This window comes from Capra hircus, chromosome 17 (assembly GCF_001704415.2).
Source record: "Capra hircus breed San Clemente chromosome 17, ASM170441v1, whole genome shotgun sequence".
NCBI lineage: Eukaryota > Metazoa > Chordata > Mammalia > Artiodactyla > Bovidae > Capra > Capra hircus.
In genome coordinates, this window is record NC_030824.1 from 26,671,907 (window position 1) to 26,699,231 (window position 27,325).

Below are 27,325 nucleotides of genomic sequence, written 5' to 3' on the forward strand. Positions count from 1 at the left end.
AACAACAGGAACAAGAATATATACACATGGAATTCCCTGGTGGCCTAGTGGTTAGGACTCTGTGCTTCACTGTAGGGGGAACGCATCTGATCCCCGGTTAGGGAACTAAGATCCTGCAAGCTACATGGCACAGCCAAAAAAAGGGGGGAAAAGAAAGAATATACATGTGTGTGTATTTTTAAAATCTGAATCACTTTGCTGTATACCTGAAACATTATAAATCAGTATATTTCAATAAAAAGTTTTTAAAAATAAAACACAGGAAGAGAAAGCCCACTATAAAGAAATAAATAAAGCATATTTGAAAAAGAACCAATAGAGAGCTTCTAGAAATAAAAATATTGTCCTAAAACACAAAAACAGTCACTGAAACTGAAAAAGGCTAAACAGGCTTCTGATAGTCATACACTTTTATTTTCTCTCCCAAAGTAACACTTAAATGAGAACATTGGATATGTACTTATTTGATAAGTTCATTTTGTCCAAAACTTATGCAACAACAAGAAATACAACATTAAAACTTGAGAATTACTGTACTTAGGAGTTATTCTGAGAAAAGTTGGCTTAAACAAACAAACAAAAAAAAACACCTTTAGATCTGGGGTCAGCAAACCTCTGTGAAAGACCAGATAATAAATATTTCAGGTTTTGTGGCTATGGTCTACTTTTTCTTTTAAAATATTTAAAAAATATGAAAACCATTCTTAGCTTGCTGACTGTACAAAAACAGCCCTTCTGTACTACAGCTTGCCAACCTCTGGACATTCAAAGTATAAACTGGAAAACATCTAAATTACACAGAAATCAACCAGAAGAAAAAAGGAGTATCTATCAAGTAGAACAGGAAATACCAGAAAGATAATACTGTTTCTAACTGAATTTTAAGCAAGTGAACCATTCGGAGAATAATTCCCCCATCCTTCTCTGTGCTAGGGCATGCTCTGAAATGCTGCTTAGAGAGGGAAGATGAGACGACAGTAGTGGGAAGGCTGGGATGATGGGACGACACCTGGACAAGCCAGATGCCGCTGTGTGCCCCCAGCTAGCACCTCCCACCAGCTATCACACTACTGCTGAGATGGTCACTCAGGAACAAAAGGTGAACCTGCTACCCTTTCCCTAAAGACCCTAGGCCACCCTACAGAGAACAATTTCAGGGACTTTAGATGACCATCTGTCATCTAGAGAAAGTCCACGTCCAAATTCACTACGGTGTCTGGGGTCCCTCCAATTAGCACACCTTCAGCCCACTTCTCACTCATTTCATTGGTTCACAGACTTAAAAGTAGTATCTTTGGGGAATTCCTTGGCAGCCCAGTGGTTATGACTCAGAGCTTTCACTGCCAGGGGCCTGGGTCCGATCCCTGGTTGGGGAACTAAGATCCCACAGGCCTCACGTCAAGGCCAAAAAAGCAGTATCTTTGTTTTGCTCAAGTTGCTCTTTAACTCCTATTTGTCATTCAGCCTACACTCTCTTCCCAAGTTGGTTCATGGAAAGTTCCCAAAGCATATGATAGCTGTAGCTGACAAGAGCTGCACCGAACTTTGTACTATGCAGAGCACATGCACACGTTTTTGTTTCAACTTTGCCTGGTGAATATGTTACATTTCTTGAAATCAATCCTAGAACTGTTAAGAGCTGCAAACCACTCAGAGTAGCTGAATATGCTGAAGCAGGGCCTGATAGAGACCCAAGATACACCACATCCAAAGGAATAAGACCAGCAAAGCAGGTGGTGCCTGGTGCCTCTGGTCATGTGACACACTTTGAAAATGGTGCTTTCTAACTACTATGTGAAGGACTTTGCAGTTACGATATTCTACCCTGTAATTTATAGGAACTCCTATCGTCATTTTTTTTAACTTCCCTGGTGGCTCAGACGGTTAAGCGTCTGTCTACAATGTGGGAGACCCGGGTTCGATCCCTCGGTCGGGAAGGTCCCTGGAGAAGGAAATGGCTATCCACTCCAGTACTACTGCCTGGAAAATCCCATGGACAGAGGAGCATGGTAGGCTACAGTCCATGGGGTCGTTTTTAAAGTCCATAGACAGAAAGAAAGTAAAAACCTCCAATGGCTCCTTGCCGCCTACAAGACATAGTTGTATCTACCCTTCACTTGCCTTCCTCTCCCACATCAGCCCACCACTTTGTTCTGAAAGCCATTGCCTCCTCTGTGAAATTCTCCTGAACACAAAGTCGAATCCCTCACTGCGCCAATACGCTGTCCTGTGCTAACTACACGAGACCAGGCCCCGTGTCCTGTCTCGGCAACCAAGTATGATCACACAGTAGGTGCACAATGAATAGGCCACTGAAAGAAGCCACTCTGCAAAGCAGGGCATCTAAACAGACTGCTCTCCCCACACCACTCCCCCGAGCCTATGCATCACCTCTTGGAAGTTGATGACCTGCTCCATGGGCACTTTCTCCTCTTCCTCGATGGCGTGACGCATGGTTTTCTCCACCCGCTGCAGCAGGAAGTCAAAGGCAGCAGGATTCTAACACAAACAACCAAGAGAGGATGTGAGAAAGACAGGAAAATGGCCCCACACCACATAACCTACTTCAGGTGGGACTCTACTAAGAGAACACTCCAGAAGGAACAGCAACCTGAAGGGTAGGCCAGACAAAGGACAGCTGGTGAGGGGTCCATGGGTGAGAAGGGGGCGAGGGTTTTATTTCAGCCCTTGTGGCTGGGTCCCTCCTGGGTCCTCCCACAGCACTGGCGGGACGAGGCCCTGCCTTAGGAGTGGCGCACCATCCGGAACCGGCAAGGGATGTCGCTGCGGAACACGCCCGACTCCAGGGCTTCTACGTGGCCACCCACGTAGGTCTCAGCATCCAGCACGTGGCCATCATCTGTCAGCTTGTTGAACTCCTGCTCCTGCTTGTTGGGGAAGACGATGTTGGCATGGAAGGCCTGCACCATTAGCAAGGCCTCGCACAGCGTCCCAGAGCCTTTCCGCAGCACCTACAGGGAAATATCAGGCTGTGAGCCAAATACAGAAATCAACGGCTGCACCTGCATCAGCTGCCTGGGACCACCCTGTCAGGCAGCGGGCCAGGACAGGCACTGACCTCATCGGGCTCCATGGGGATGATGGTACACAGGGCGAATATAAACGGGTGGACATATTTCATGTACAGGTAGTATGTGGCCACTGCGTCCGACACCGAGTAGGTGGCCAGAGTCTGAGGAGAAGACATCAGACAGTAAGGTCAGTGAGGGGTCCAGAGGCCGCCATCCCCACCAGAAGGTGACTCAGCGAGGCAGCACACGTGCCTGGGGCTGCTCAGTGGCCATCCGGCACATGTCTTCGGGGTCCAGTTCCACTGGGTCGTAGCCCAGCTTGGCTTTGGCTGCCGCCTTAAGGTTGTGGCTGCCCACGGGCAGGTAACTGTCCCTCTTTACCCACCTGGAAAGGAGAAGAAAAGCAAAAGCCAGAGATAATTCTGAGATGAAGCCCAGGAACCTGTGAGATGTGGCGAAGCTGGACACTCTATAGGAAGATGCAGGGTCCTGACAGGTACTCCAAAAGATCACCAAGATCTCACGTGGTGCAGGCCCCTTGCGAAAAGCTTTCACCTGGACCCAGTCAACTTCACAGAGAAACCCACAAACACAAGGAGACGACACAGCCGGTCCTTCCAGTCCTTGCAAGGCCTTCTTCTCACCCTCACGGAGAAATAAAAAGGGGACCAGCAGGAACCTGCTGTCTGAACTTCTAGATTCCTCCACAGCTTATTCGCTATAGGTGCTGCCAGGCTGTGCCTTGCTCTCCCTGCCCCTCACACCCTGCTGTCAAACTCCAGTCCTCTTCTTACACAAGCCCTCTGTATAAAAACACTCGAGGCCCCCTCGTGCCATCTCCACTTCTTTGTTCCTCACAACTCAGCCCCACGACAGACACCACTATATCTCTAGGACTTATAACTTCGTACTGGCAGCATCCATTCTCACCGTCTGTGGCCTCTCTGCCCTGTGGGCCGTTCTCCCCCTCAGAAACGCCCTGCTAAGGATCCCCAGGATTGCCGCCTCCACTGAGGAACCCCACCTCTCTTTTACTCCTCTTACTTAAAAAAAAAAAAAAAAGTATTTATTTGACTGTGTAGGGTCTTAGCTGCAGCCATGAGCGATCTTCAATCTTCACTGTAGTATGTGGGATCTTTTTTAAAAATCATTTTTCTGGCTGCACTGGGTCTTGGGTGCTGCGCGTGGGCTTTCTCTAATTGTGGCGAGCAACGGCTACTCTTGGTTGCAGTGGCTTCTCTTGTGATAGAGCATGGTCTCCAGGTCTGTGGGCGCAGTAGTTGTGAAGTATGGGCTTACTTGCCCCTTGGCACGTACAGTCTTCCCAGAGCAGAGATCAAACCCATGTGGCCTGCATCAGCAGGATGACTCTTAGCCACTGAAACACCAGGAAAGTCCCTATTTCTCTTCTTGAGAATCCATCAACTATCAAGTTTTTTGCTCTTATCACCGAGCCCCACAGTCTCCAGATCCTCCATGTGGATGGAGCTCCCAGGTCTGCTTTTATTCTGAAACTGAACTCTGCCCTATTTCTCCAGGAGCCCAGCCCAAGTCCTGAGAACCAGAATTTCCTAATGCCTCTTGCACCTGTCCCCATATCTATAGATCCCCAAGTCCTCGACTCTCAGATATCTCAAGACCAGCCCTCTCTTCACTCCTCTTCATGTTGCAATCCGCCTGCCCCTTCAATCCATGCACCATAATACCAGGGGTAAGGAGAAAATTCATTAAGCTTTAAATGTGTCAGTGGCTCCCCACGACCACCAAGAAAAAACCAACCTCCTCACTGGGCACAGGAAGCCCAGAAGACCTTTTTCTCCAGCCTTCCTTCTCAGCACTCTGGGCCACCTCACACGCTTATCCTGAGTCTGGACACCCCAGCCTATCTGGACATCATGCTTGTCCTTTAAGAGAGCCTGGCTGCCACATCCCAATCTGATGTGGGGAAGCCAAGGCCTCTCTGTGACCTCCCATAGCACCAGACCTCACTCTACCAGGTCCTTCTTTCTCAACTGGTTTCTATACCCTGGGGACCAGCCAGCAGCCACTGTCCTCTCAGGTAACAGGAGCTACTTCTCGGCAGCTTCTGTAAGAAGGTATGGAAAGGAGCAGTGTGTATAAGGGACTCTCACTTACAGAAAGCCCTCATGAGACACTGCGATGAGCCACCACGTGAGCTGCAGGGCCTACCTGAGACAGTCCATGTGGATACACTGGGGTGATTTGTACTCCCCCTGGCTGTCCTTCTGGAACCCTATCTCCTGGTACATGCTCAGTCCATGGACCGCTGCTCTGGCCTCCACAAACGGCCTAAGGACGAGAGGACAGAAAAGCACGTGGGACAGTGAGACTCTAATTTCCACAGGGGCCAGACTACCCCAGCGGACACTTCATACCATCTCCTCTTAAACAGGGTGAGCAGCTCACCCGTGTTACCAAGTGGTGCTTCTCCCATCTCTTCCTCCCCCTTTCTGACTCACCAGTCAAAAAAGTCCCCATTATAGGTGACCATGATGGTGGGTTTGGCCTCCTGGATGTGTTCAAACCATCTTTGGATTAGATGAACCTGAATTTAACAAATTTTGGCAGTCAAAGGGTTACTTTACTCTTCCTCAAGTGATTTTAATACCTCTCCAAAGCTGAGGAATAACAATTTCACATGACCCCTTTATTTCCATCCTAACCTTATGTGATCGAGGACCAACCATTGGGGATTGAGCCCAGCTGCTATTATGATTAAACAAATGCTGAGATCTGAGAGGATCACCATGCTTGCCTCCTCTTCCTATTCCCAAACATCAGGCACTTTCCCAAGTGGCATCTCTACCTCGTCGGGCTCATTGAAGACACAGAAGGGTCCTTCATATTCTGGCTTGGGGGTGAATTCGAAATCTTCTATATCTTCTGAGACAATCTCCCTGTTGGTGATGAGGTAGCCCTGGGAAGTTCATTAGCAGTCAGTGCGAGTTACAGAAACAAAGCCTAAGACACACCTCCCACATGCAGCCTGGAGACTTTTGCTACAAAACCTTTGCAGCAACTTGAAACGCCATCGCTTTCCCAAAAAAGACAGGCTACTTAGTCCTAAGATTTGCCTGGAGGGTAGAGAGTCACTAGATGCCAGAATAGCTTGCTTGTTCACTTGTGTGGACTCCATTCTCTCATTAGTCACCAAACAAATACTAACCACGGGTGGACACTGTTCAGGTTTGGAGACCAGACTTGGTTCCAGTTCACAGAGAGCTCACATTCCAGAAGGCAACCACTCACCTGACCATCAATCATATAGGAAATCATCATAATCTGGTCGGTCTCAGCATCTGGAAACTTGAGGGGCAGTTTGGTTGTCTCAATGTCAAATGCTAAAACCACGGGGTCCTGAAGGGACAAAATGTAGCATTAAGTTGGCCAAGAACCAAGCTGAGCTCTGGAGACCCTGGTGGTTCTCTTGACACCTCCACCTCTACTGCCAGTTACTAAAAGCAAGAGTTGAGCTGCTGTGGGGAAAGGTCCAGGAAAAAGCAGGACAGGCATCTTGGGGTGGACTGATCTACCATGATGATATGAAAACTTGAATATACAAGATATGGCTGGAGCCACTGTTCACAGGAAAAGTCTAGAATTACAGAACACTTGAGTCTCTAGACACCTTAAAATGAATCACCTCATTTTGACCTTTATGACAACTTTGACAGGAGACTATGATACAGAACTGACAATCTCATCTTAGATGTGAGAAAACAGAGTACAGACTATCCCACGATCAGAAAGCTGTTCCTGAACCAGTTTTGAATCCATTTTTCAACATAACATGCTGAAACCATGCTCTTAACCATCAAAAATGGAAGTCAAGGCTTTCCCTCCAATGTTCAGATCCAGCCTAGCTCAAATACTAACAGCACACGATGATATATATGTGCAAGGTCAGAAACTGATTAAAAAAACCCCAATTATTTCAAAATTCTTTTAAGTATTTGAGGAAAAAGAAGCAAATCAATTGCAAAATCAAATTCACCTTTCACCTTTCTCGCCAGAAACAACTGGAAAGTTTAGGATGGAGGAAATGCGAGCAGTACTTACTGGTCGTTCAACGAGGTCATCGCGGCGGGCAATTTCCACTGGAAAGGCACTTCCTCGGTACCGGACATTGTACCAGTGAGCCTGAAGGACATGTGGTGCATTAACTGAAAACTTCTACACCTGCCCAGGGAAGTCTACTCTATAGATCTATCCTTCAATATTACCTCCTGGCTGTCAGTAGCTACCCCCAGGCAACAGCCCACTCACCACATGGATCTTCAGGTCGATGGAGAGACGGATGTGGTAAGGCACATCATACTCTCGCATGTCCACAATGTTGTCCATCTGGTCGGCAATCTTCTTAGACGTTTCCTCTTCATCAATAATTACACTGCCTCCTTGCAGAACACTGCAAAATAAAGAGAGCAGCTTTTTCAACTATACTCTGCTAGGACCTGAAGTGGGGAAAGGCCAGAGTCCAAACAATGTAAACACAAAGGTTTACAAGGTGGCTGAGATGATCAGGACAGGCCCTTCATAAGGAATGACCTTGGATGACCCCCATCCGACCAAGCAGCAGGCCACAGACACAAGGAAATTCAGTACACTTAGGACATGCATTTTATTGGATGTAAGTTCCACCCCAATTAAAAGAGCAAAGAAGGAGACTATTACTCGGAATGCATATCTACAGACGTGACCCACCTTCACTGAGGTTATTTCTTCATCAAGAAAACAAAGACGACAGGAACAGGCCCACCCAGCACAAGTCATAAGGTAACATGCTCACAAGCTCTTAGCATGGTGAAGTGACTGGAAAACAGTAACTATTTCTGCATCATAATTATTCTTACCATATCTAAGTGGGAATCACTGTCACTAGAATATTCACTCCAATATTAGTCCACTAAGCTTCCAAATACTGAATGGACTATTAAGGGGGAGAAAAAGGCAATGAGTTTTAGAGAAGGCTCAGACCTCTGGGGACTCAGTCTCCAGGTAAACTTGCAGTATTCTGAAAAATCATTAATGAGCCACTGGGCAGGGGGTGCTGATGCAGAAACATCCAGGGTCCCAAACTGATCTACTTTTGCCAGAGATTACGATTAGCTCTCTTCTAAAATCCTCATAAATTTCTGCATGTCTTTTAGTTGATTTACAATGTTGTGTTAATTTCTGCTATACAGCAAAATGATTCAGTTATATACATAAACATTCTTTTAAAAATCGTTTTCCATTATCATTTCTCACAGGATGCTGAATAGTTTCCTGTATTATACAGTAGAACCCTGTTGTTTATCCATCCTATATATAATCGTTAGCATCTGCTAACCCCAAACTCCCAATCCACTCTTGCCCCATGGCAACCACAAGTCTGTTCTTTATGTCTGCGAGGTTATTTTTGTTTCATAGATAAGTTCATTTGTCAAATTTTAGATTCCACATATTAAGTGTTATCACATGGTATTTGCCTTTTTCTTTCTGACTTACTTCACTTAGTATGACAATCTCTAAGTCCATCCAGGCAGCTGCCAATGGCATTATTTCATTCTTTTTTATGGCTGAGTGGTATTCCACTGTATATATGAACCCCACCTTTATCCATTCATCTGTTGATGGACATTTAGGTTGTTTCTAAGTCTTAGTTATTGTGAACAGTGCTGCTATGAACACAGGGGTGAATGCATCTTTTTGAATTATAGTTTTATTTGGATATATGCCCAGGTGTAGGATTGCTGGATCATATGGCAACTCTATTTTTAGTTTTTGGAGGAACCTCCATACTGTTCTCCATAGTGGCTGGACCAACTTACATTCCTACCAATAATGTAGGAGCATTGCCTTTTCTCACACCTCTAGTGTTTGTCATTTGCAGACTTTTTAACGACGACCAGTGTGAGGTGGTACTTCATTATAGTTCCGATTTGCATTTCTCTAACATTTAGAATTGTTGTGCATCTCTTCATGTGCCTGTTGGCCATCTGGTATGTTGAAGTCATCATAACTTTTAATTAGCCAAGATTTCTTCTTAATATCTTACCCTGTTGCTTACTACTGTTGATGTTTAAATATTTAACAAACAGTGTTTGTTGTCCTTTATTTAAATTTCTCTGTATAATATCCAGGGTTCTCTGGAGACGATGTGCTACATAAATCTAGATATTTAATAAAATTTGCAGACATCTTAACGCTTTCTAAAAGCCATGAAATCAGACTCTGTTATGGTGGTGGGATTAGAAATCTAAAATGCCTTTATTGTTACAGAAACTCAGTTTGAAGCCAAATCTATCCCCATGTAAGAAAGAAGGGACAGCTGAACTACAACCTGGGAATCCACCATTAATTTAACACAAAGGGAACATATAAGAAAGTCTAACTAATTGCTCAAAAGTGTTTTGCACTGAACAAAGCCAATCATTAAGGTAACTTTATTGCTGAGTTTTCCCATGTCCTATTCATCTTGTAAACTTAGGAAAAATGGGAAAAGTCCTATGGACCAACTGGCTGCTTTGCTTATGTGAACGAAGCTTACCTGGAGAGCATAGTTGTGTAGGCATCACTGGCATGACCCTGCTCCTTGTTTTTCTTCACAGCTGGGGAGATCTCCTTCCTCACTTTGACGAGGTCCTCCACGGTGTTGAAGGACAGCTTAATGTAATTTCGTTTCAAACCAACCAAGTGATTTGGCTACAGAGTGAAGAGATGGTGTTCATGAGTTCAAGAGAAAAAAATACTAAGTTGGAGAGATAAAATAAGGGGAGAACAAGTCAACAGTATATAAATGAGTTGAAGAGCTGGCAACTCCAAAGCAACTTCTTCAACTCTGCATGTGGCACCAAAGATGCCACTAGAGTTTTTGAGGAGGAGGCAGGGACAGTCATGAAAATCCATCATCTATACTGCCCCACAGGTACTAAACATGTCCTCCCCATCTCACCCCACGGACAGAGCAGACCCAACCTAATTTACCCAGAAAGGGCTGGGTGATACTCACCAAGTCCAGATCCTCCTTAGGGACAGTCTCTACTTTGGCAATTTTACCCTGAAACTTCTTAGAAAGAAAAGACGAAACTTCTCGCTCACAACCCTAAATCAGGATCAGAATGAAAAGACAACCCATTAGTAAAATCTACTTCCTTTCTTGCCTGTTTCTCTAGAAGCCTCTTTATTTCCAGTTTTGACTCTCCTCACAAAACGAAGCTCAGGTCATTTGACCTAATGCCATAAACGACAGACCTACCTTTCTGGTCGCAATGTAGAAATATGGCTTGTAGGGCAAGGCCACCTGTAAGAATCACAGCCCATGTGGGGTGACGACAAAGAAAAAAGGAGAAAAATGAAGATAGGCTGTTTTTATTATACCTGTGAGCAGCCTAGATTCAATGCATCATTGACCTGGACATATCTTAGAAGAGATGATACAACAGAAAATTAGACTTGCACATATCACAAGGGCAATAGTCTAAGAGACACAATACTGCTCATCTTTCAGTCTTCCTGAGCTAGCTTCTCTTAGGACATCTTAAGTGGTGACTAGTGTGGCTCCATGGGGCCCATGTTCCTAAACAGCTTTGGGCAGCTGCCTGCTACAAGTCTCCCATAAACCCTCTCCTCACAGCTGCAGAGCTAAAAGGACATATATCATTTTGAGCCCAGTTATGCCTCATCACTGAGTGGTTTTTAGCTTCTTTGGGTTCAAGGGCCTTACCTTAAATCTGCTCCCATCATCTTGAATAAAGTAGTAATCCACAGCACTAACTAAGCGTTTATCTTCATCTAAAATCTCAGTCTGCAAGAGAGTCGGTCAACAAGAGCACAAGGTTTTCCTCTACAAACTACAAGAGCCTTTTCTTCCTTCTCTAGGAAACTGAGTACTTTAAAAACAAAATCTTTCTCTACCTTTACAAAAACCCTACCAGACCCAGTCACAAGAATTATGTCATAACAGCGTCCAGATGGGAATGTCTCTGTCTCCTCATCTTTGAAAGCTTTATTTTTATGGGTAACAGGGATGCCCCCTCCCCTTTGTTATCCCAGTGACCTCTTAATGACCCAGAGAAGACCCTGAGAAGTTAAAGAGGAAAGCCGGAGAGCTGCAAACAATCCCATCTCTACCTGGATGGTCCACAACATGTTCCCACCAGGTGTCACCTGCTCTTCAGATAAGGGCTGTGCTGCCCTCCTGAATGGGAGGAGGAAAATGGAGGAAAAGCACAGGTGCTTACAGGGTGCATGTTGATGAGCCAGCCTGTCTTCTCACCAGGCTCCTTGAGTCTCTCAAAACCAAACCGCAGATCCATCTTATCTGTCCACTGACTGCGCTCCAGGCGCTTGAGTGCCGAGACAGAGGAAGAGGAGCCATCATCCCTGAGTGAAAAGAGGGAAATCCAGTCTCCACTGATCATGACACTCTACACCCGCAACCCTCAGTCCACCCAGTATAAGCATTTCAGATGTGACATGGTAGGAGCATCCCCGAAAAATGCTCATTAAGAAAACACGACTCATAGGAAAAATATGACTGGGACGTCATATTGTTTGATGTCATACTCACGTCAAAACTTGTTTTAACTATGTAACCAGAACACTAATTAAAAACAACAATCTTGGCTGGACATGCTGCCTCATGGGGTAGTTAAAAAGGAAAAGGCATCAAGTCCAGTGTTGCAATCTTGAGCATTTATCCCAGACGAAGAAAACTCATGTTCACACAAAAAACTTGTATGTGCATATTCACTGCAACTTTGTTCATTATAGACAAGAAGTGGAAACAACCCAGATACTCTTCAACAGGTGAATAGTTAACCTGTGTTATATCCTTCTCATTGAATACAATTCATCAGTAACAAACTTATTGATACATGCAATAACCTAGAATGGTTTCAAGGGAATTAGCCTGAGTGAAAAAACCAACTCCCCCAAATTACATACTTTATTCCACTTATACAGCATTGTTTAGAGATGGAGAACGGATTAGCCATTAATAGGGGAAGGGAGATAGCTGTGGCTATAAAAAGGTAGCATAAGGGACACCTGGGTCAGAACTGTTCTGTGGCCTGACCGTGATGTTGGTCATGAATACAGAAAGTGCACAGAACTAAATCTACATACACATAAACGAGTGTTCATACACTGCTGTATCATGTCAATTTCCTGGTTGTGACACGGCACTCTAGTTATGTCAGCTGTTACCACGGGGGGAAACTAGGTTAAGGGATCTCTGTGTAATTTCTTACAACTGCTAAGAACCTACAATTATCTCAAAAAGCTTTCTCTATTTTTAAAATGATGGTACCCAAATTTATTATTAGTCTGTTTCTTGTAAAAAATGCAATTAACCATATTTGACCACACAGAATTTTCAGAACTTGGGTTTAATCCATGGTCCAGGAAGATCCCACACGCCATGGAGCAACCAAGTTGGCGCACCACAACGACTGAGCCTGTGCTCTAGGGTCCGGGAGCCCATATGCTGCAACTACTAAAGCCGGTGCACCCTAGAGCCCATATTCCCCAAGAGAAGCCACCACAGTGAGAAAGCCTGCTCACTGTAACTAGACAGTAGCCATGGCTCACTGGTTCTCTGCAAGTAGAGGAAAGCTCCTACAGCAATGAAGACCCAGCACAGCCAATAAATAAGTAAATAAATAACTTAAAAAAAAAAAAAGAATGACCAAGTTGGACACTAGTTCTACCAAAAATCAGTGGTGATGATTAAATCACGATACATATGATGTGCAGACAGAATTTTTTGTAGAGTGCGTGCTTGATAAATAGCATTTGTGATATTTATTGAAGACCAACAGAAACAGAGAAATACTCACTTTTTGTCTTCAAGATAAAATTCTGTAACGTCAGTTATTTGAAATAACCTGAATGAACTAATTCACTTGTGTTTTCAAGTCATGTAATTTGAGTTGGAAAAATATTTACTGAACACTTTTCAAGGCACTCATACAACCACAGAGGCGGCTGCAGCACATCTAGGGAAGTGCATTTCGTGCTAGGAAAGTGAAACAAGGATGGCTGCAGTGTGCTGGGCTGCACAGTTCAGTGTCTGAGTACACAGAGACAGCAGTGTTCCATGCTAAGCCATTTTTCTTTTAGCTGGCTTATAAACACTGAAAGGCAGCTTTAATTTCTATACAGCAAAGTCAATAACCATGTTTCTACAGAGTTGTTTGCTTTAAATGCATAACACAAGCAGTAAGGTCCTGGCTTATGACTGTTGAGTACAGGAGAAAAAAGTGTAGCCTGCCACCTGAGATTGGAGGGAGACACTGGTACAGGCACTCAGATAAAACTGTCTTCAAACAGAGCCAACAGGGCACATATCCGTGCCACACTCCAGCCAAGGGCTCTTTCCTTCTCTACTGAAGACTGTTTAATTCTACTCGATTCTGACCCCCTTGCCTAGGGAAAAACTGCAAATGAACCAATACAATCTCCACATTTTACTGATATTCTCCTGTTTACCAACTACATGTGAGCAAACTAGGGTTACAGAAATACCTGTTGTGGTAGAATAAATTGTACCTTAAAAGCATGATGTATCTTCTGGGACACCTGAGTCTGGATGTTTGAAGAACCACACATGGATAAAAATGCGGATATAACATTGTTCAGTGTGAGAGGAACTCTCTCAACTGACAAAGGAAATCACTTCCCAGCTCAGTTATATCTGCCTCAAACCTCCCAAGCCTTTCTCTGCTTAGGGTTAAATAACTTTATATGGATTTTATCATAAACCTTAAATTAAGTACTTGACAAAGACTTTCCATCAATAGAACTATCCAAACCTATTTTGATTCCAGAGATTGGAATAATCCCAAATTGTTCACAATCTTTAATTTCACAGGTGTGATACCATCTAAATAGAATACAATAATTATGGCTTATCCATCTTCAAAAGAGAATAATTACCATATTGGCATTCCAACTTAAAAAGCAAATGCTATTAATAGTTTCTTCTTTAAACTGCAGTTCTGAGATTCTGGCCCCTGTATATTTTGGGCTGAAGGCCTCTTTATTAGTTAAGCCAACTATATTCTCCACTCCTCAAAAATGTACAGCTAAGAATCCATACCCCATAACTTTTTGTCTTAATGTAAATAAATGAGCTACTTTATTATAAATCAATAAGCAGAGAAAATATGTATGTGTCTAGAATGGTGCAGTCTAAGAAAGCTAAATATACAAAACAGAGACTAGTTAGACAAAAAAAAAGATCTGAACCAAGCCTGTGCAGAATTCATGTCTTTAATTACTGTAACATGATTAATTAGTTATTAATTTATAAACAGAGAATTTTGCTTAAGAAAACCTCCTTTGCCTGAAGATATTTCTTGGGTCACCTACACCTAAAGAACAGCATGACCTATTTCAAGATGAGGATCCTTATTTTTCACAAAAAGTTATAGCCACCTGCTGTAGAGAATAATTGACAGCCCCCACACCAAAGATGTCTGTGTCCTAATCCAAGGAACCTCTTATATTACATGACCAAAAGGAGTTTGCAGGTGTGATGACTTTAGGTGTTTTGAGATGGGGCTTATCTGGGTGGATCCACTGTAATCATAAGGCTCTTTATAAGAGCCAGAAATTAGAGACAGAGAGGAGAGTGAGGCTGGAAATGCGGCAGTGTTGTTTTTGAAAATAGAGGAAGGAGCCTCTACAAACTACAAAGGGCAAGAGAAGAGATTCTCCCCTAAAGCTTTCAGAACGAACAAAACCCTGTCACATCTTAATTTTAAGGGCTTTTGACCTTAGAACTAAGTCAGAAGCTGCTCCCTTTACTCCGCAGCCTCGCAGACAACGCGGTCAGGGCCGCCCCGACCACGCGAAGCAGTGGGGCTGGACCCGAGAGGCCGGAGCCTTGCGGCCCCACCGCCCTCACTCCAGCACAAGATGCGCCGACCGTGGGCCTGCGGCGCCGACCGGAGATTAGGCTGCAAGGCCTCCGCGCGCGCTCCTAGCATAACCGGACACCCTCAGCTACTACCCTGAGAACTCGTGGGCAGCGCATCAGCAGGAGCCAAGCTATGGCGCTTTCCTCCTCCCCGCCCCCGTCCTAGAGCCGCCCCTTCCCCGTTGCGCTGCCGAACGGCCGCAGGCGGAGAACCTCGGACACGGCGCCAACAAAAAGACGGCGGGGAGAGGGGGCAGCTTCGGAGAGCTGCCGGACTCTCAACCCGGAGCCCACGTCGGGCGGCCGAGTGGAGCGCCGCTCTCGCCGCTGCTCACGGACGGCGCGCGCGCGCTAAGGAGGGGGCGCTCCTGCGCCGCCAGGCCGAAAGGAAGGTCCTTGGCGCCCGCCTGCCACCTGTCTCACCGGCTGGGCTCCCCGTCCGCGCCCGGCTCCGCGCGCAGTCGTCCAGTATTCCTCAGAACCATAACGCTGCAGCCGCCGCCGCCACTTCCCTGTAGGAATTTGGCGCGCTTGTAATGACTCTCGCGAGAAGCCGGAAGCGCCCCACCGCCCAATCAGGAGGCTCGTCGCACCCCGCCCCAAAAAGCTCCAATCGGCGCCGGCGCCCGAGGGGGCGGTGGCCCGTTAGGGAGTCCGGGAAAAGTGCGCTGAGGTGCGCGTTGCGTATCCAGGGGTCTGTACCCGGCGGCACTGCGGGACGCGGCGGGGCGGGAAATGTCCGGCCGTCCCCGCCCCGCGCCCTGGGCCCAGAGCCCGACAAGCCAAGAGTGGGGTCTGTGCCCCCGGTGGGCGTGGACCGGGGAAGGCGATGGCGCCGGCGGCGTCGAAGCTGCGGGCGGAGGCTGGACTAGGGCCGCTCCCGCGGCGGGCGCTCTCCCAGTACCTGCGCCTTTTGCGGCTCTACCCAGTACTCACCAAAGCGGCCACCAGGTCTGCTCAGAGAGGCGGAGGAGGGGACGGGACGGGGCCGGTGGGGGCGAGGCGGGGTGCGGGGGTGGGCGCGGCCCAGAGCTCTGTCGGCCGGTGACCCAGCCCCACAGGTACATCCATCCAACGTGGGGGTTTGAATGTGGAAGGCAAAATCCCTGTGTGTCAAAATGACCCTCCAGTTGCCTTAAATTAACCAGAACTCTTAGCACGTGCTGTTCTGTATATTTGGTTCCGAGCTGTGACTCGTAAACACCCTAAAATGTGGACCCAGGGACCAGACTAAAGGAGTGCCCGAGCTGAAGGACTTGCTGCAGACCTCGGGGCCTCCGGCCCCTCTGCCCCGGAGGTGGCGGTCGTCCGGGGTAAAAGGGGACTGGGGGAAACATATGTCACCCGCTCGGCTCTGCGCAGGTTCTGCAGCTACCTTCCAGTTCGTTAGTACCTGCCCTTGTTTTGAGGCTAGGTTAGACTGGGGCTTCCCTGGTACTTGCTCTTGTTTTGAGTCCAGGATAGGCTGGGGATTCCCTGGTGGCTCAGTCGGTAAAGAGTCTGCCTGCAATGCAAGAGACCCGGGTTCGATTCCTTTGTCGGGAAGAGCCCCTGAAGAAGGAAATGGCAGCCTATTCCAGTATTCTTGCCTGGGAAATCCCATGGACAGAGGAGCCTGGCGGGCTAGGGCTACAGGCCCTGGGGTCCTAAGAGTCGCACAGGACTTCCCGACTAAACCACAACCACCACCGGATGGACTAAATGGGTTGAGGTGAACGCCTTTAGGAAGGGCAAGGAAGGCTAGACCAGGTGGGAGGTGGTAAGACATGCTTCAGGAGCTTTGCATTTGGGAGAAAACTGACACAGTGTCCCCCTTGCTGCGGTTAGGTGGGCCCTTTGATTTGGAGTACTAAACATTTTATGAGATATCCCCCTCTTCCTTTTAATTAATCCATTTTACAAGTTTGTCCCCTTTTATTAATACAGCCTTTCATACATGTGTACAGCTGCTTCCTGTCTGGGGAGCATTAGTGATGATTAAGACAAGTAGGTCCTGTCCCTACCCTCACGGATCTTGCGTTCTAGTAAAGAACTAGTCAAAAAGCAGATAAGTGTATAACACAGATAAAGTGGTCAGGGAAGTTTTATTTGAGGAGGTGACACTTAAATAGAAGCCTGAAGAAGGAACAGGCTGTACAAAACAGGGAATCAGAGGTTAGAGGGCACAGCAGGAGCAAAGGTCCTGAGGGAGGAGCAATCTAATAGTGGTGGAGTGGAAGATGGGCCTGTGTTCCTGGAGAAAATGAACAACAGCCAAGGGAGAGGATGAGGAAGAAGTAGTGAAAGATCAGATCAAGAGGCTCCTTGTCTCGTCCAAGAATTTTGGACTTTATAGCTTAGAAAGCTTCTCAGAATGCAGATATAGACCAATTATTGAGCAGCTGGGCCCATCTCCATCTTTCTATTTGAAAGTTTTATTGTGATGATTGTAGATTTACATGTGCGCGTGTGCTAAGTTGCTTCAGTCACATCTGACTCTGCGACCCTGTGGACTGTAGCCCACCCGGCTTCTCTGTCCATGGTACTCTCCAGGCAAGAATAACTGGAGTGGGTTGCCAGTCCCTCCTGCTGGAGATTTTCCCAATCCAGGGATCGAACCCCTGTCTCTTGCGTCTCCTGCATGGCAAGTTCTTCACCACCTGGGAAGCCCCAGATTCACATGTAGTTGTAAGAAACAATACAGGGAGATCCCTAGTATACTTGCCCCAATTTCCCCCATTGGCAACATTCTGTAAAACTGTAGTATCACAACCGGGACACTGCATAGATAGCAGACCATAGGACTTATTCAGATTTCCCCAGCTTTTCTTGTACTCTTCCGTGACTGTAGGTGTTAAGATCTATGCAGTTTTGTCACAGGTATAGGTTTGTGTGTCTACCACTGGAGTCAAAATATAGAAAATTTTCTTCATAAGGATCCCTCGGCGTTGCCCTTTTATAACTACACAGGGTAACTTTTTCTAAAATTATAGGATATCATCACAATCCAGATATGACACTTATATAACCCACTGATTGGAAATCTTACCATGCTTCTGTGTGTGTATTAAGTTCTGCCGTCTCCACCTTTTCATGCAGGGAACTTACATTTCGCTGCTCTGATAAGGGTTCATCTCCACCCATCCCCAGCATGTTCTTCGAACCACTGGGCTAATTATGTGCAGGAATAGATGCGCTCCCTGCCCCGCGCCCCCAGCCCCGGTAGTTCACTTCTGTTTTCTGAATACCCCTCTCTCCACAGTGGCATTTTGTCAGCACTTGGGAACTTCCTGGCACAGTTGATTGAGAAGAAGCAGAAAAAAGAAAACTGCTCTCAAAAGCTAGATGTCAGTGGGCCTCTCAGATATGCTATCTATGGGTGAGTTCCATAAAGGGACTGATTTACTCAGTAGCAGGCTAAGTGCGACAAAGCTAGGATATCAACACCTGGAATTACCTAATTCAGAAAAGTAATTTTTAAAAAAGCATTGAAGTCATCATGGGAGAAAAATCAGAATGATGGATAACGTTAGCTTCACTTGTTTTGTAGTTTTATTTGGTTTTTATTTTGAATTGCATGGGTGAGGGTAGCCATAGTAATTGAGCTGAGAGGCCTGAGGGCACCTAAACCTGAAATCAGACTTCAGGACCCAAAGACTCTGAAAGAGGAAAACAGACTCAAATATGACCAGTTAGTTTCTGTTGTTAAATTCAGGGTATAACCATTCAGAAAAGAAATCCTTAGGTATCCTGAAAATTGTCATTTCTGAACTACTTTTTAAATCGCAAAAGCACAGAGATTCAGAAGTTTTATCTATTAAATCCACCCCGAGTTCTCTGGCCAACAACAGTGTTTGTATAGATGGATTTTTAGAAATCTTTTGCAATAAGATTGATTTTTTTCAATTCAAAATTTGCAAATAACATTTTTTGTATTGTAAGCATGCTAACTTGAGTCGTCACAGCTTTTCCCATATGTATTTAAAGTCCTAATCTCTCCAAAGAGGGGGTGATAATCCCTCCACCTGGGAGTGATTTTGATCCATTCCCCTTATCCAGTCACAGTTTTCCATCCTCAAGACTTCCTGTTTCTCTTCCTCCTGAGAAGCCCTGCTCTGGGCCAGTTAACATTCTGTGAAAGGGTGGAGAAAGACAAGGGAAAACCATTTTTTTAAAGGCTTGGCACTGTGGAGCTGGAAGGCCCCTGGGCCCCTGCTCATCTTTTGATTCTGGATTTCATGGAATCTCAGATCTGTTGATCCAGTAGACATGGTGGCAGGGTTCAGTTTTCTTCCTGTGCTGTTTGAAATGAAAAATAATACAGACAAGCCAGCGCACAGCACCAGGTCTCAGCCCTGATAATGATCGGAGAGAGTTTGATAAAAAGCTCTGACACCTGGGATGCTTCTGTTTATTTACCGAGCACCTCTGAGCCAGGCCATGTTCTAGACAGAGCAGTGAACAGACAGACATGATCCTGCCTTGTGGCGTTTACCTTCTAAGGGTGAAGAGAGGGCACTGTATAAACAAATGAGACCATGACATCCAGTGATAAATGCTTTGAAGAAAATGGACAGGGCCTGGAATAGAGAGTGGCTGGGACAGCGGTTGGTTCATTATTCAGGACAATTGGAAGGCACTCTCTGAGCCAACAATGTTGAGAAGGAGCCAGCCATGTGATGACAAGGGGGTGCAAAGCAGGAACAAGCCTGGTCTGTCAGAGGCAAAAATGAATGCCTGGAGCAGATGCATTGAAAGCATGTTTCCTAGAAGGGCCACACAGACCTCTGTGGTCAGTGCTGAGGGACTCCAGGGAGGCAGGTTTTAGGATCTGGGGTTTGAGGGTGAAGGGTGTGTCCAACTCACCCCCACCGCGGGCCTCAGGTTTTTTTTTACAGGGCCGTTGGGTCACTTCTTCTACCTCTTGATGGAGCGCTGGATCCCTTCCGATGTCCCCTTGGCAGGCATCAAGAGGCTCCTCCTGGACCGCCTTCTCTTCGCACCTGCCTTCCTGTCTTTATTCTTCCTTGTCATGAACTTCCTGGAGGTTGGTCTCTAGCACTCATGCACGCCAGCTGTTTGTTGGCATAGGGATGCTGTGGTTGGAATTCACAGGGTCTCTGAACTTTTCACTCAAGTTGAAGTTTCACGTTGTCCTCTATGAAATATCAGAAGCAAAGCACAGCCGTATTAGCAGTACCTGTTGGCCTGATGTAAGCGTCCGAGGTAGACGGCTGTCACACATCCATTGTCACAGTTACCCCAGAGTATCGTTTATGCTCATCACTCCTGACACCTTTCGGCAGGTCTTATCACTGAATGTGTAGGTGAAGAAGCACATATACTGGTTTATAAGAATGTTTTCTGAATGTTTCGATAGCTGTTCAGTTCAGTTCAGTCATTCAGTTGTGTCTGACTCTTTGCAACCCCGTGTGCTCAGCATGCCAGGCCTCCCTGTCTGTCACCAACTCCCATACTTCAGTATAATTGATTTCTTTGTACTCCCATATATTTTATGTATTTCAAAACATTCTGGGAAGTGGCTGCATGGGCTTCACCAGACACCAGAGGGGTCCATGGACCTTGCAGAACCCTGTGCTCACTTGGGGGTGTGGATATCACAAGTGCTCTGAAGAGGTTAACTTATCAGCATAGACTTAACATTGCAATGGAAAACTTGAGAGGTGTGTTCACCCAACCCCATTCCCACTACCTACCAGCCTCACCATCTCCTTTTCGTCCTCTGTGTGCTGAGATGTGTCATGTTCTGCCCTGGAAGTAATTTATTTCAACCAATCACAGCAAGTAAACACTTCTCACTTGGGTTTTATTTTGAAACCACATCTCAAGTTCTTGTTAGTAAGGAGAACACCCATTGCTGTCTAAAGTGACCCTGGTGAGAGGTAGGAAAGATGTTTAAACTTCGCTGTGATTCCTAATAAGTCCCTGATAGTAAAAAGAAATATCTGGGAAGCCCTTAGGAAATCAGATAGGAGAAAGTGAAAGGGTGCTTATGTTAGGATTGAGGGTACCACAGCAGTTTCTCCCCATTTTTTCCTTCCAAATAGGAAGTGAGTATATTTTCATTAAAAAATAAATACCCTGCATGGATAAGGCAATGTTACCAAGGCACATAAAGTTCCCACCACATAATGACACGTGTGGGACCACACTCTCCATACGGCACACACACTACAAGCTGCTTCCACATCCGACATTCTGTGATCCAGACATTGTGTTACAAACCATACGCCTGTCTCTGTTGTATAGGGATTCCTTCATGGTCAATTACTAGAATTATTATCCAAAAAGGCTGTCCTTGTCTGTCCTCCCTATAGTGGTGCAGAATGATAGCATCAGCTGACATCTGTTGAGCACTGAGCTCTGCATCCAGTGCTTCAGGTCTTTGAGCCTAATATCAATCCACCTGACAACTGAGGAAGCTGAGGCCTTCAGTTATTTATGGGGTAAACACTGGCCTAAGGTGCTGTAACTGTGTCTGTCATTGAGTCAGGATTCAGATGCAAGTTTTGTGATCCCAGAGACCTCTAAACTCTTGTTGTGGAGCACAAGCTGTAGGCACGCAGGTTCGGTGGTTGCAGCTCTCCGGCTCTAGAATGTGGGCTCAGTAGTAGTGGCGCCAGGCTCAGTTGCTGTGCAGCATGTGGGAGCTTCCCGGACCAGGGATCAAACCTGTGTCCCCTGCACTGGGAGGCAGATTCTTAACCACTGCCCAACCAGGGAAGTCAGGTGAAAAATATTTTCTGTATCTTTATGAGGTTGGGTATCTTTTTATATGCTTATCTGTATTTCTTCCACTAACTCTGCTCATTTTCTCTTAGAATGTTTGCATTTTTTCTTATTTGTATGTTTGTACATATTAAGGATATCCATCCTTTGCCAAATAAAAGTTACAGATATTTTCCACATTTTTAGATGTTTAACTTCATAAAAATGTTTGTGTAAGTTATATAAAGTATCTTATAGTGTCTTTCTCCATACAAAAGCTTAAAAAGTCATGTATTCAAATCTTCTAGTCTTTTCCTTCATAGGCTTCCTTAAAGGAAGATACTAGAAATATTTTCTGATATTTTCCTCTTCTACTCTTATGATTTTATTTTGTACATTTTGATAGGCCCAAAGATAATAGGAATATTTTCCTATGCTTTCCTGTAGTATTATGTGTTTGTTTTTAATATAGCATGAGATATACTTCGGTCTGTGGGCCTCCTGGGTGGCTTAGCGGTAAAGAATCCGCCTACCAATGCAGGAGGTGTGGATTCAGCCCTGGGTGGGGAAGATCCCCTGGAGGAGGAAATGGCAACCCATTCCAGTATTCTTGCCTGGGAAGTCCCATGGACAGAGGAGCCTGGTGGGCTACAGTCCATGGAGTCTCAACGTACCTTAACGATGAAACCACCACTGCCGCCAGCAGACTTTTTAATTGCCCTAACTGTACAGAATTTTAAAAATCTCTAGTAAAGCAAGCCTTCCTTTCTTACTCTTTTTCAAGATGGGTATTCTTATGCATCTATCCTTCCAGGTGGCATTTAGAATCATTTATTGGGGTCTATTTTTTAAAAAGAACTCCTGACAAGTTTTGCTAGGAAATGCATCAACTTTGGAGGTTATTCTGGAAAGAACTGACAGCTGAGCCATCAGCAGCTGCAATTCTGGTGCTCAGGCCAGCAGTGTGAATCACACCATCATCAGCTCAGCTCTCAGGGGTCGTGGGCAAAGGTCACACACAATGAGAGCACTGTTTCGATGACCTTCCTACTAGATTGTTAGTTCATCCGGCTGTATCACTGATCAAGCACACGCATGTGCTATGTCCATATAAATGGAATAAAACATGCAGTTTTAAAGAAATCATTGAGTTAGGCTTTGGGGTCCTTTGCCTCAAAGACCAGTATTGCTCACAGTTTGCGTTTTCCCCCCTTTGCAGGGGCAGGACACCGCCGCTTTCACTGCCAAGATGAAGAGCGGGTTCTGGCCGGCGCTGCGGATGAACTGGCGAGTGTGGACACCTGTGCAGTTTATTAACATCAACTATATCCCTGTGCAGGTGAGGCCAGCCAGGTGCCAGCGTGGAGCCACAGAGGGCTTCAAGCTTCCCTAGAGCCCAGTCTTTTTCCCGAGCCTTGGGTCATCCCAGGTTCTGGATTCCTCCTGAGGCTTTTCTCTCTGCTCTGAGTTGCTACCATTACTGGATTTGAGGAGGCAAAGTGACATAGGGGGGCCCAAGCTGGGTCCACGCTGTGCCCCTTCATCCCAGGCTGTGCTCAGCTTTCTAGGGTTGGATGCCCACCCCCACCCCCCACCTCCAAGGCTTTACAGATTGCAGCCAAGGCAGCCTCACTCGCAGGGACGTCAGAGCCAAACCTGAGTGAGGCGGGGGGCCTCTGAGTGGTAAGGGGCAGAGTGTCTGGGTGTGAACCAATTCACTGACCTCTGGCCACCGGCCCTAGGCAGGCAGCTGAGGGGCCACCCTCTGGTTGGTTGAAGGCCCTGCCATTGTCCACTGTCTTCACACCCAGTATAGCTCACCTGTGACTGGGTCCCAAGACCACTGCCAGGTGTATGGGCTCATAGCTGAGATTTACTAGGGCCACGCAAAAGGGATGTACAACTGGATCCTGGGAAGCCATTGCAGGCACTCCATGCTCCCTGCCCTGAGGGCTACTGGGAGCAAGTGATCATTTACCCACAAAATCAGCCACGGCAATATTTCTGCCCAGGGTTTTACTTGGGGCTGACACATGGACACTGCTGCCTGCACCAGACTTCCAGACCCCGGGGAGGAGAGCAGGCACTCAGCTTCAGGCACACTGATTTTGTAGGCACTCTAGGCCCAGAGAGCCATTCTCATCAGTTGGAGAAAGGTGGGAACCCACATCCAAGTTCCCAGACACCAACTCTCAAACAGGCCTTTCCAGAAATTCCCAGGCCTCAGCCTGCTGTGTTACCGTTTTTCTGCACACTATTTAAGTAATCTACCTGAAATTAGCTCATAAAAGCTGGTTTCCACCCTGCTTTAGATAGAGGAAAGAGACCTGGGGCAAGAGCCCCCTTGGGAAAGAGCTACCTTGAAAGGGTAGGAGAGGGGAGAAGGGAGGGCTTGGTAATCACACACCACACACACCAAGGATAGCAGAAAACCAGAGGCAGTGATGAACAGCAGTAGCTGATGTTGCTGGAAGTTAAAAATCACTAAGTCTCCATTAGCTTAAACGACCTTTCCAAGAGCAATTTCAGTGGCTCGATGGGGCTGAAGCCAGACTGTTGAGGCTGAGTGGGTGAAAAAGTAGAAGATAAACTACAAAGTCTAACTACAAGTTTGTGAAGCATAGGGAGAAAACCATAGTTAGCAGTGGTCCAGGAAAGGAGAAGGTTTGGCAGCTAGAAGAGTGATCATGTGACAGGCACGTGGCGCCCCAGGCTGCCCCAGTGAGAGGGGTGGGGATGGGAGTGGCACATAAGCAGAGAGACACTTCTTCCCGTTGAGCAGAGGAGAGAGAGGAGGTCACTGTTGACTGGGGACCCCCGGCCACACCTTGTGTTTCCTCTAGGAGGGAGGCGGGTACGGCAGGGGAGGCTGATGGGTGTTTTGAGCGGAATAAAGTAGTGGTCGCCTTGGCATTGTGAAAGATAGGAGAGGAAGCTGATTGGAGATGGGGGAGCCAGCAGAGGGTAAAGACCCTTTTGTGCAGGGGCCTAGGGCAGGTGAGAAGCAGGGAGGACTGGGGTTTTTCAACGGAGTACAACTGAGGAACAGGAAGGGAAGAAAACCAGGGATATGGACCATAGGTTCTAAGGCATATAGAGAATGAAATAAAGACATGAGAAAACAGAATGGCTGAGGATGTGGCGGGGCCTGTGGATGAGGGTAGAGAGGCTGGAAAATAGAATCCTTCTGAGTAGCTTAGGGGAAGCACTGCAAGCTTGGGGTCAGAGAGCTCCCTAAAAGGTGGTTGCAGGTGAGTGCTTAAGTGGCAGGGAGTTTATTCCACACATATGTATTGAGCACCTGCTGTATGCCCTGTGGCTGTAGATTCTGGGCTGGAGTGATTAATGAGATAGGCAAGATTGCTACTTTCCTGGAGCTTATGTGCAGGGGAAACTCAGTAATTGACTAAAGGTGGTTTTAGGTGGGAGTACCTCTGTCAGATCATTGAAGCAGATAGTGGCAACAGGATGGGTCTGAGTGAACTGGTCATGGAGTTGTCAGGGAAGAGCTGGGTGAAGCTACCCACATGATGTCTGGTCCTGGGGTGAGAGGGGCCTACTAGGAGCTGAAGTGATCAGTGAAGTGTTTTCCCTACTGTCCAGTTAACATCATCAGGCAGGGGGACTGTCCTCCTCACCTCTCTCTGCTGGAGCCGAGGCATAGTGCCTCATGCAAAGTAAAGACTCAGTAAATCCAACAGTGGGTAGATGGGCTGACCAGTGGATGAGCACTGTCCTGGGGGCCTCGTACTTGATAAGTGTGCCCAGGGCCTTCCTCTTCTTACCTTACCATCTGTTCTCTCTGGCAGTTCCGGGTGCTTTTTGCAAACTTGGTGGCTCTGTTCTGGTACGCCTACCTGGCCTCTCTGGGGAAGTGAAGATGACCTGGAGAGGTTGTCAGACACACTGATGACTGGGGTGGGGTGAGAGAACAGAAATAAGCCAACCGGGCTCTAGATCATGAGATTCAAGATGACTCGAACATGATGGATGGAGAAACAGAAATCTCTTAATGTCAGAATTGTGTTTTAAAAAGGCAGTCGCTGTCCTCAGGTGGTGCTGCCCTAGAAACTTAAATATAGCAGAGATGATTTCACCTGTCACCCTGGATTGAATTAGGATCACAATAAACTATAATGTAGCATTTTCAGTGGTGATTTTAATTTCTCAGAATAATTGCTGTTGCTTTGATAGAAATGAGTGACCAGAGGACTGCTCTTGGAATTTTTTAAATGTTTAAAAATTTGTGGTAAAATATATCACAATACAGCTGTTTCGCTACTTGGCCCTATAGGGCAAGGGCCCCTTAGACAAAGACTTTCCCTGACCTTCTGAGAGGCCCTGTATACCACCCTTTCCACTGGCTCTACTCTCCTGTTGCTCATTTACATTAGCCCTCCTTCCCTGCTTTTTCATTCTCAGAACATTCTTTCCTGATAGTCTCCCATCCTTATTTCATGGATACAATATCCCTTGGGATCTCAATTGTATATATTTTAAAGTTTTCTTCTGTCTTGTGCGCTGTTTTCTGTTTTCACAGGGTTCTTTTTGTTTTTTTTTTTCTATTTGATCTTTGTTGTTGTTCAGTCACTAACTCATGTCCAACTCTGCGACCCCATGAACTGCAACATGCCAGCCTTCCCCATCCTTACTATCTCCTGCAGTTTGCTCAAATTTATGTCCATCGAGTCGGTGATGCCATCCAACCATCTCATCCTCTGTCCCCTCTTCTCCTTTTGCCTTCAGTCTTTCCTAGCATTAGGGTCTTTTTCAATGAGCTGGCTCTATCCAGTCATTCCAATGAATATTCAGGGTTGATTTGATCTTTGTTTTACCCTATCAGGATTACCTGAAATGTCTGTAAATACTTGGATGTATATCATTGTTAAAAGAGTCAAAGCCACTCAGACATTCTTTGGAAGATTGTGTACATGGGTTGCACTTGTGACACCGTACTTGGTGGTGGGCTGGCCAAGCAGGGACCCAGTTTTGTTGGGGCCAGTACCTGTAACTCATCTGGCTCTTCCAGACTCACAGGACTGGATGAGCTTGATTCTTGGCTTCCCTCAGTGAAGGCAATTAATATTCCATCTTCTCAGATCAGTAACAATCTGATTTCCAGCTTTCAAAATTTTGTCAGCTAATCTCTTTGCTTGGTTTCCTCTGTGAATTCAAGTACATCTTTTTGAATTTGTCCTTTTAAAAAAAATTTTTTTTGCTATCATTTTTCATAAGTGACCTTCTGGAAGGAGACATAAATATATGGGTTTAAAACAATGTTTATGCAGAGGTCTGGGTATTTCTGTGGAATACGTTCTTTCTTCAAAATCCAGAGTGACTTTAAAATGTAAGTCAGATCATATCACTTCCCCATTTAAGTCTGCCAAGATGATCCAGCAGTTCCATTTAGTTGTATACACCCAGGAGAACAGAAAGCAGGGACTTGAAGAGACGTTTGTATGCCATGTTCACAGCAGCATTATTCTCAATAGCTAAAATGGGGAAACAACCCAAATGTCCATTGATGAATATTATTCACCCTTAAAAAGGAAGGACATTCTGACAGATGACTCGGATGAACCTTGAGGACATTGTTAAGTGGCACAATCCAGCTCCAAAGGACAAATACTGTTTGACTATTTCTTTGGGATTCCTG

General features: G+C 46.1%; 2 protein-coding genes across 2 annotated transcripts in view; one reads left to right on the top strand and one right to left on the bottom strand.

The window, feature by feature from the left end:
* Positions 1–15,488, bottom strand: part of POLE (DNA polymerase epsilon, catalytic subunit) — a 56,302-nt gene extending 40,814 nt beyond the window's left edge. Inside the window, exons 1-16 of the mRNA XM_018061450.1 lie at positions 15,385–15,488; positions 11,279–11,420; positions 10,762–10,842; positions 10,294–10,338; positions 10,048–10,140; positions 9,586–9,740; positions 7,320–7,461; positions 7,113–7,193; positions 6,303–6,410; positions 5,860–5,970; positions 5,513–5,598; positions 5,223–5,342; positions 3,285–3,417; positions 3,080–3,193; positions 2,760–2,972; positions 2,392–2,499 (exon numbers count right to left, since the gene is read on the bottom strand). Coding sequence (XP_017916939.1) covers positions 2,392–2,499; positions 2,760–2,972; positions 3,080–3,193; positions 3,285–3,417; positions 5,223–5,342; positions 5,513–5,598; positions 5,860–5,970; positions 6,303–6,410; positions 7,113–7,193; positions 7,320–7,461; positions 9,586–9,740; positions 10,048–10,140; positions 10,294–10,338; positions 10,762–10,842; positions 11,279–11,420; positions 15,385–15,446 — 1,794 coding nt within the window. The 5' untranslated portion in view covers positions 15,447–15,488. The remainder of the gene's footprint in view (positions 1–2,391; positions 2,500–2,759; positions 2,973–3,079; positions 3,194–3,284; positions 3,418–5,222; positions 5,343–5,512; positions 5,599–5,859; positions 5,971–6,302; positions 6,411–7,112; positions 7,194–7,319; positions 7,462–9,585; positions 9,741–10,047; positions 10,141–10,293; positions 10,339–10,761; positions 10,843–11,278; positions 11,421–15,384) is intronic.
* On the top strand, positions 15,597–25,819 carry PXMP2 (peroxisomal membrane protein 2). Its single transcript, XM_018061457.1, has 5 exons — positions 15,597–15,912; positions 18,203–18,319; positions 19,825–19,987; positions 22,889–23,008; positions 25,479–25,819. Exons 1-5 carry the CDS (start codon positions 15,791–15,793, stop codon positions 25,545–25,547), a joined length of 591 nt encoding a protein of 196 aa, XP_017916946.1. The 5' UTR covers positions 15,597–15,790; the 3' UTR covers positions 25,548–25,819.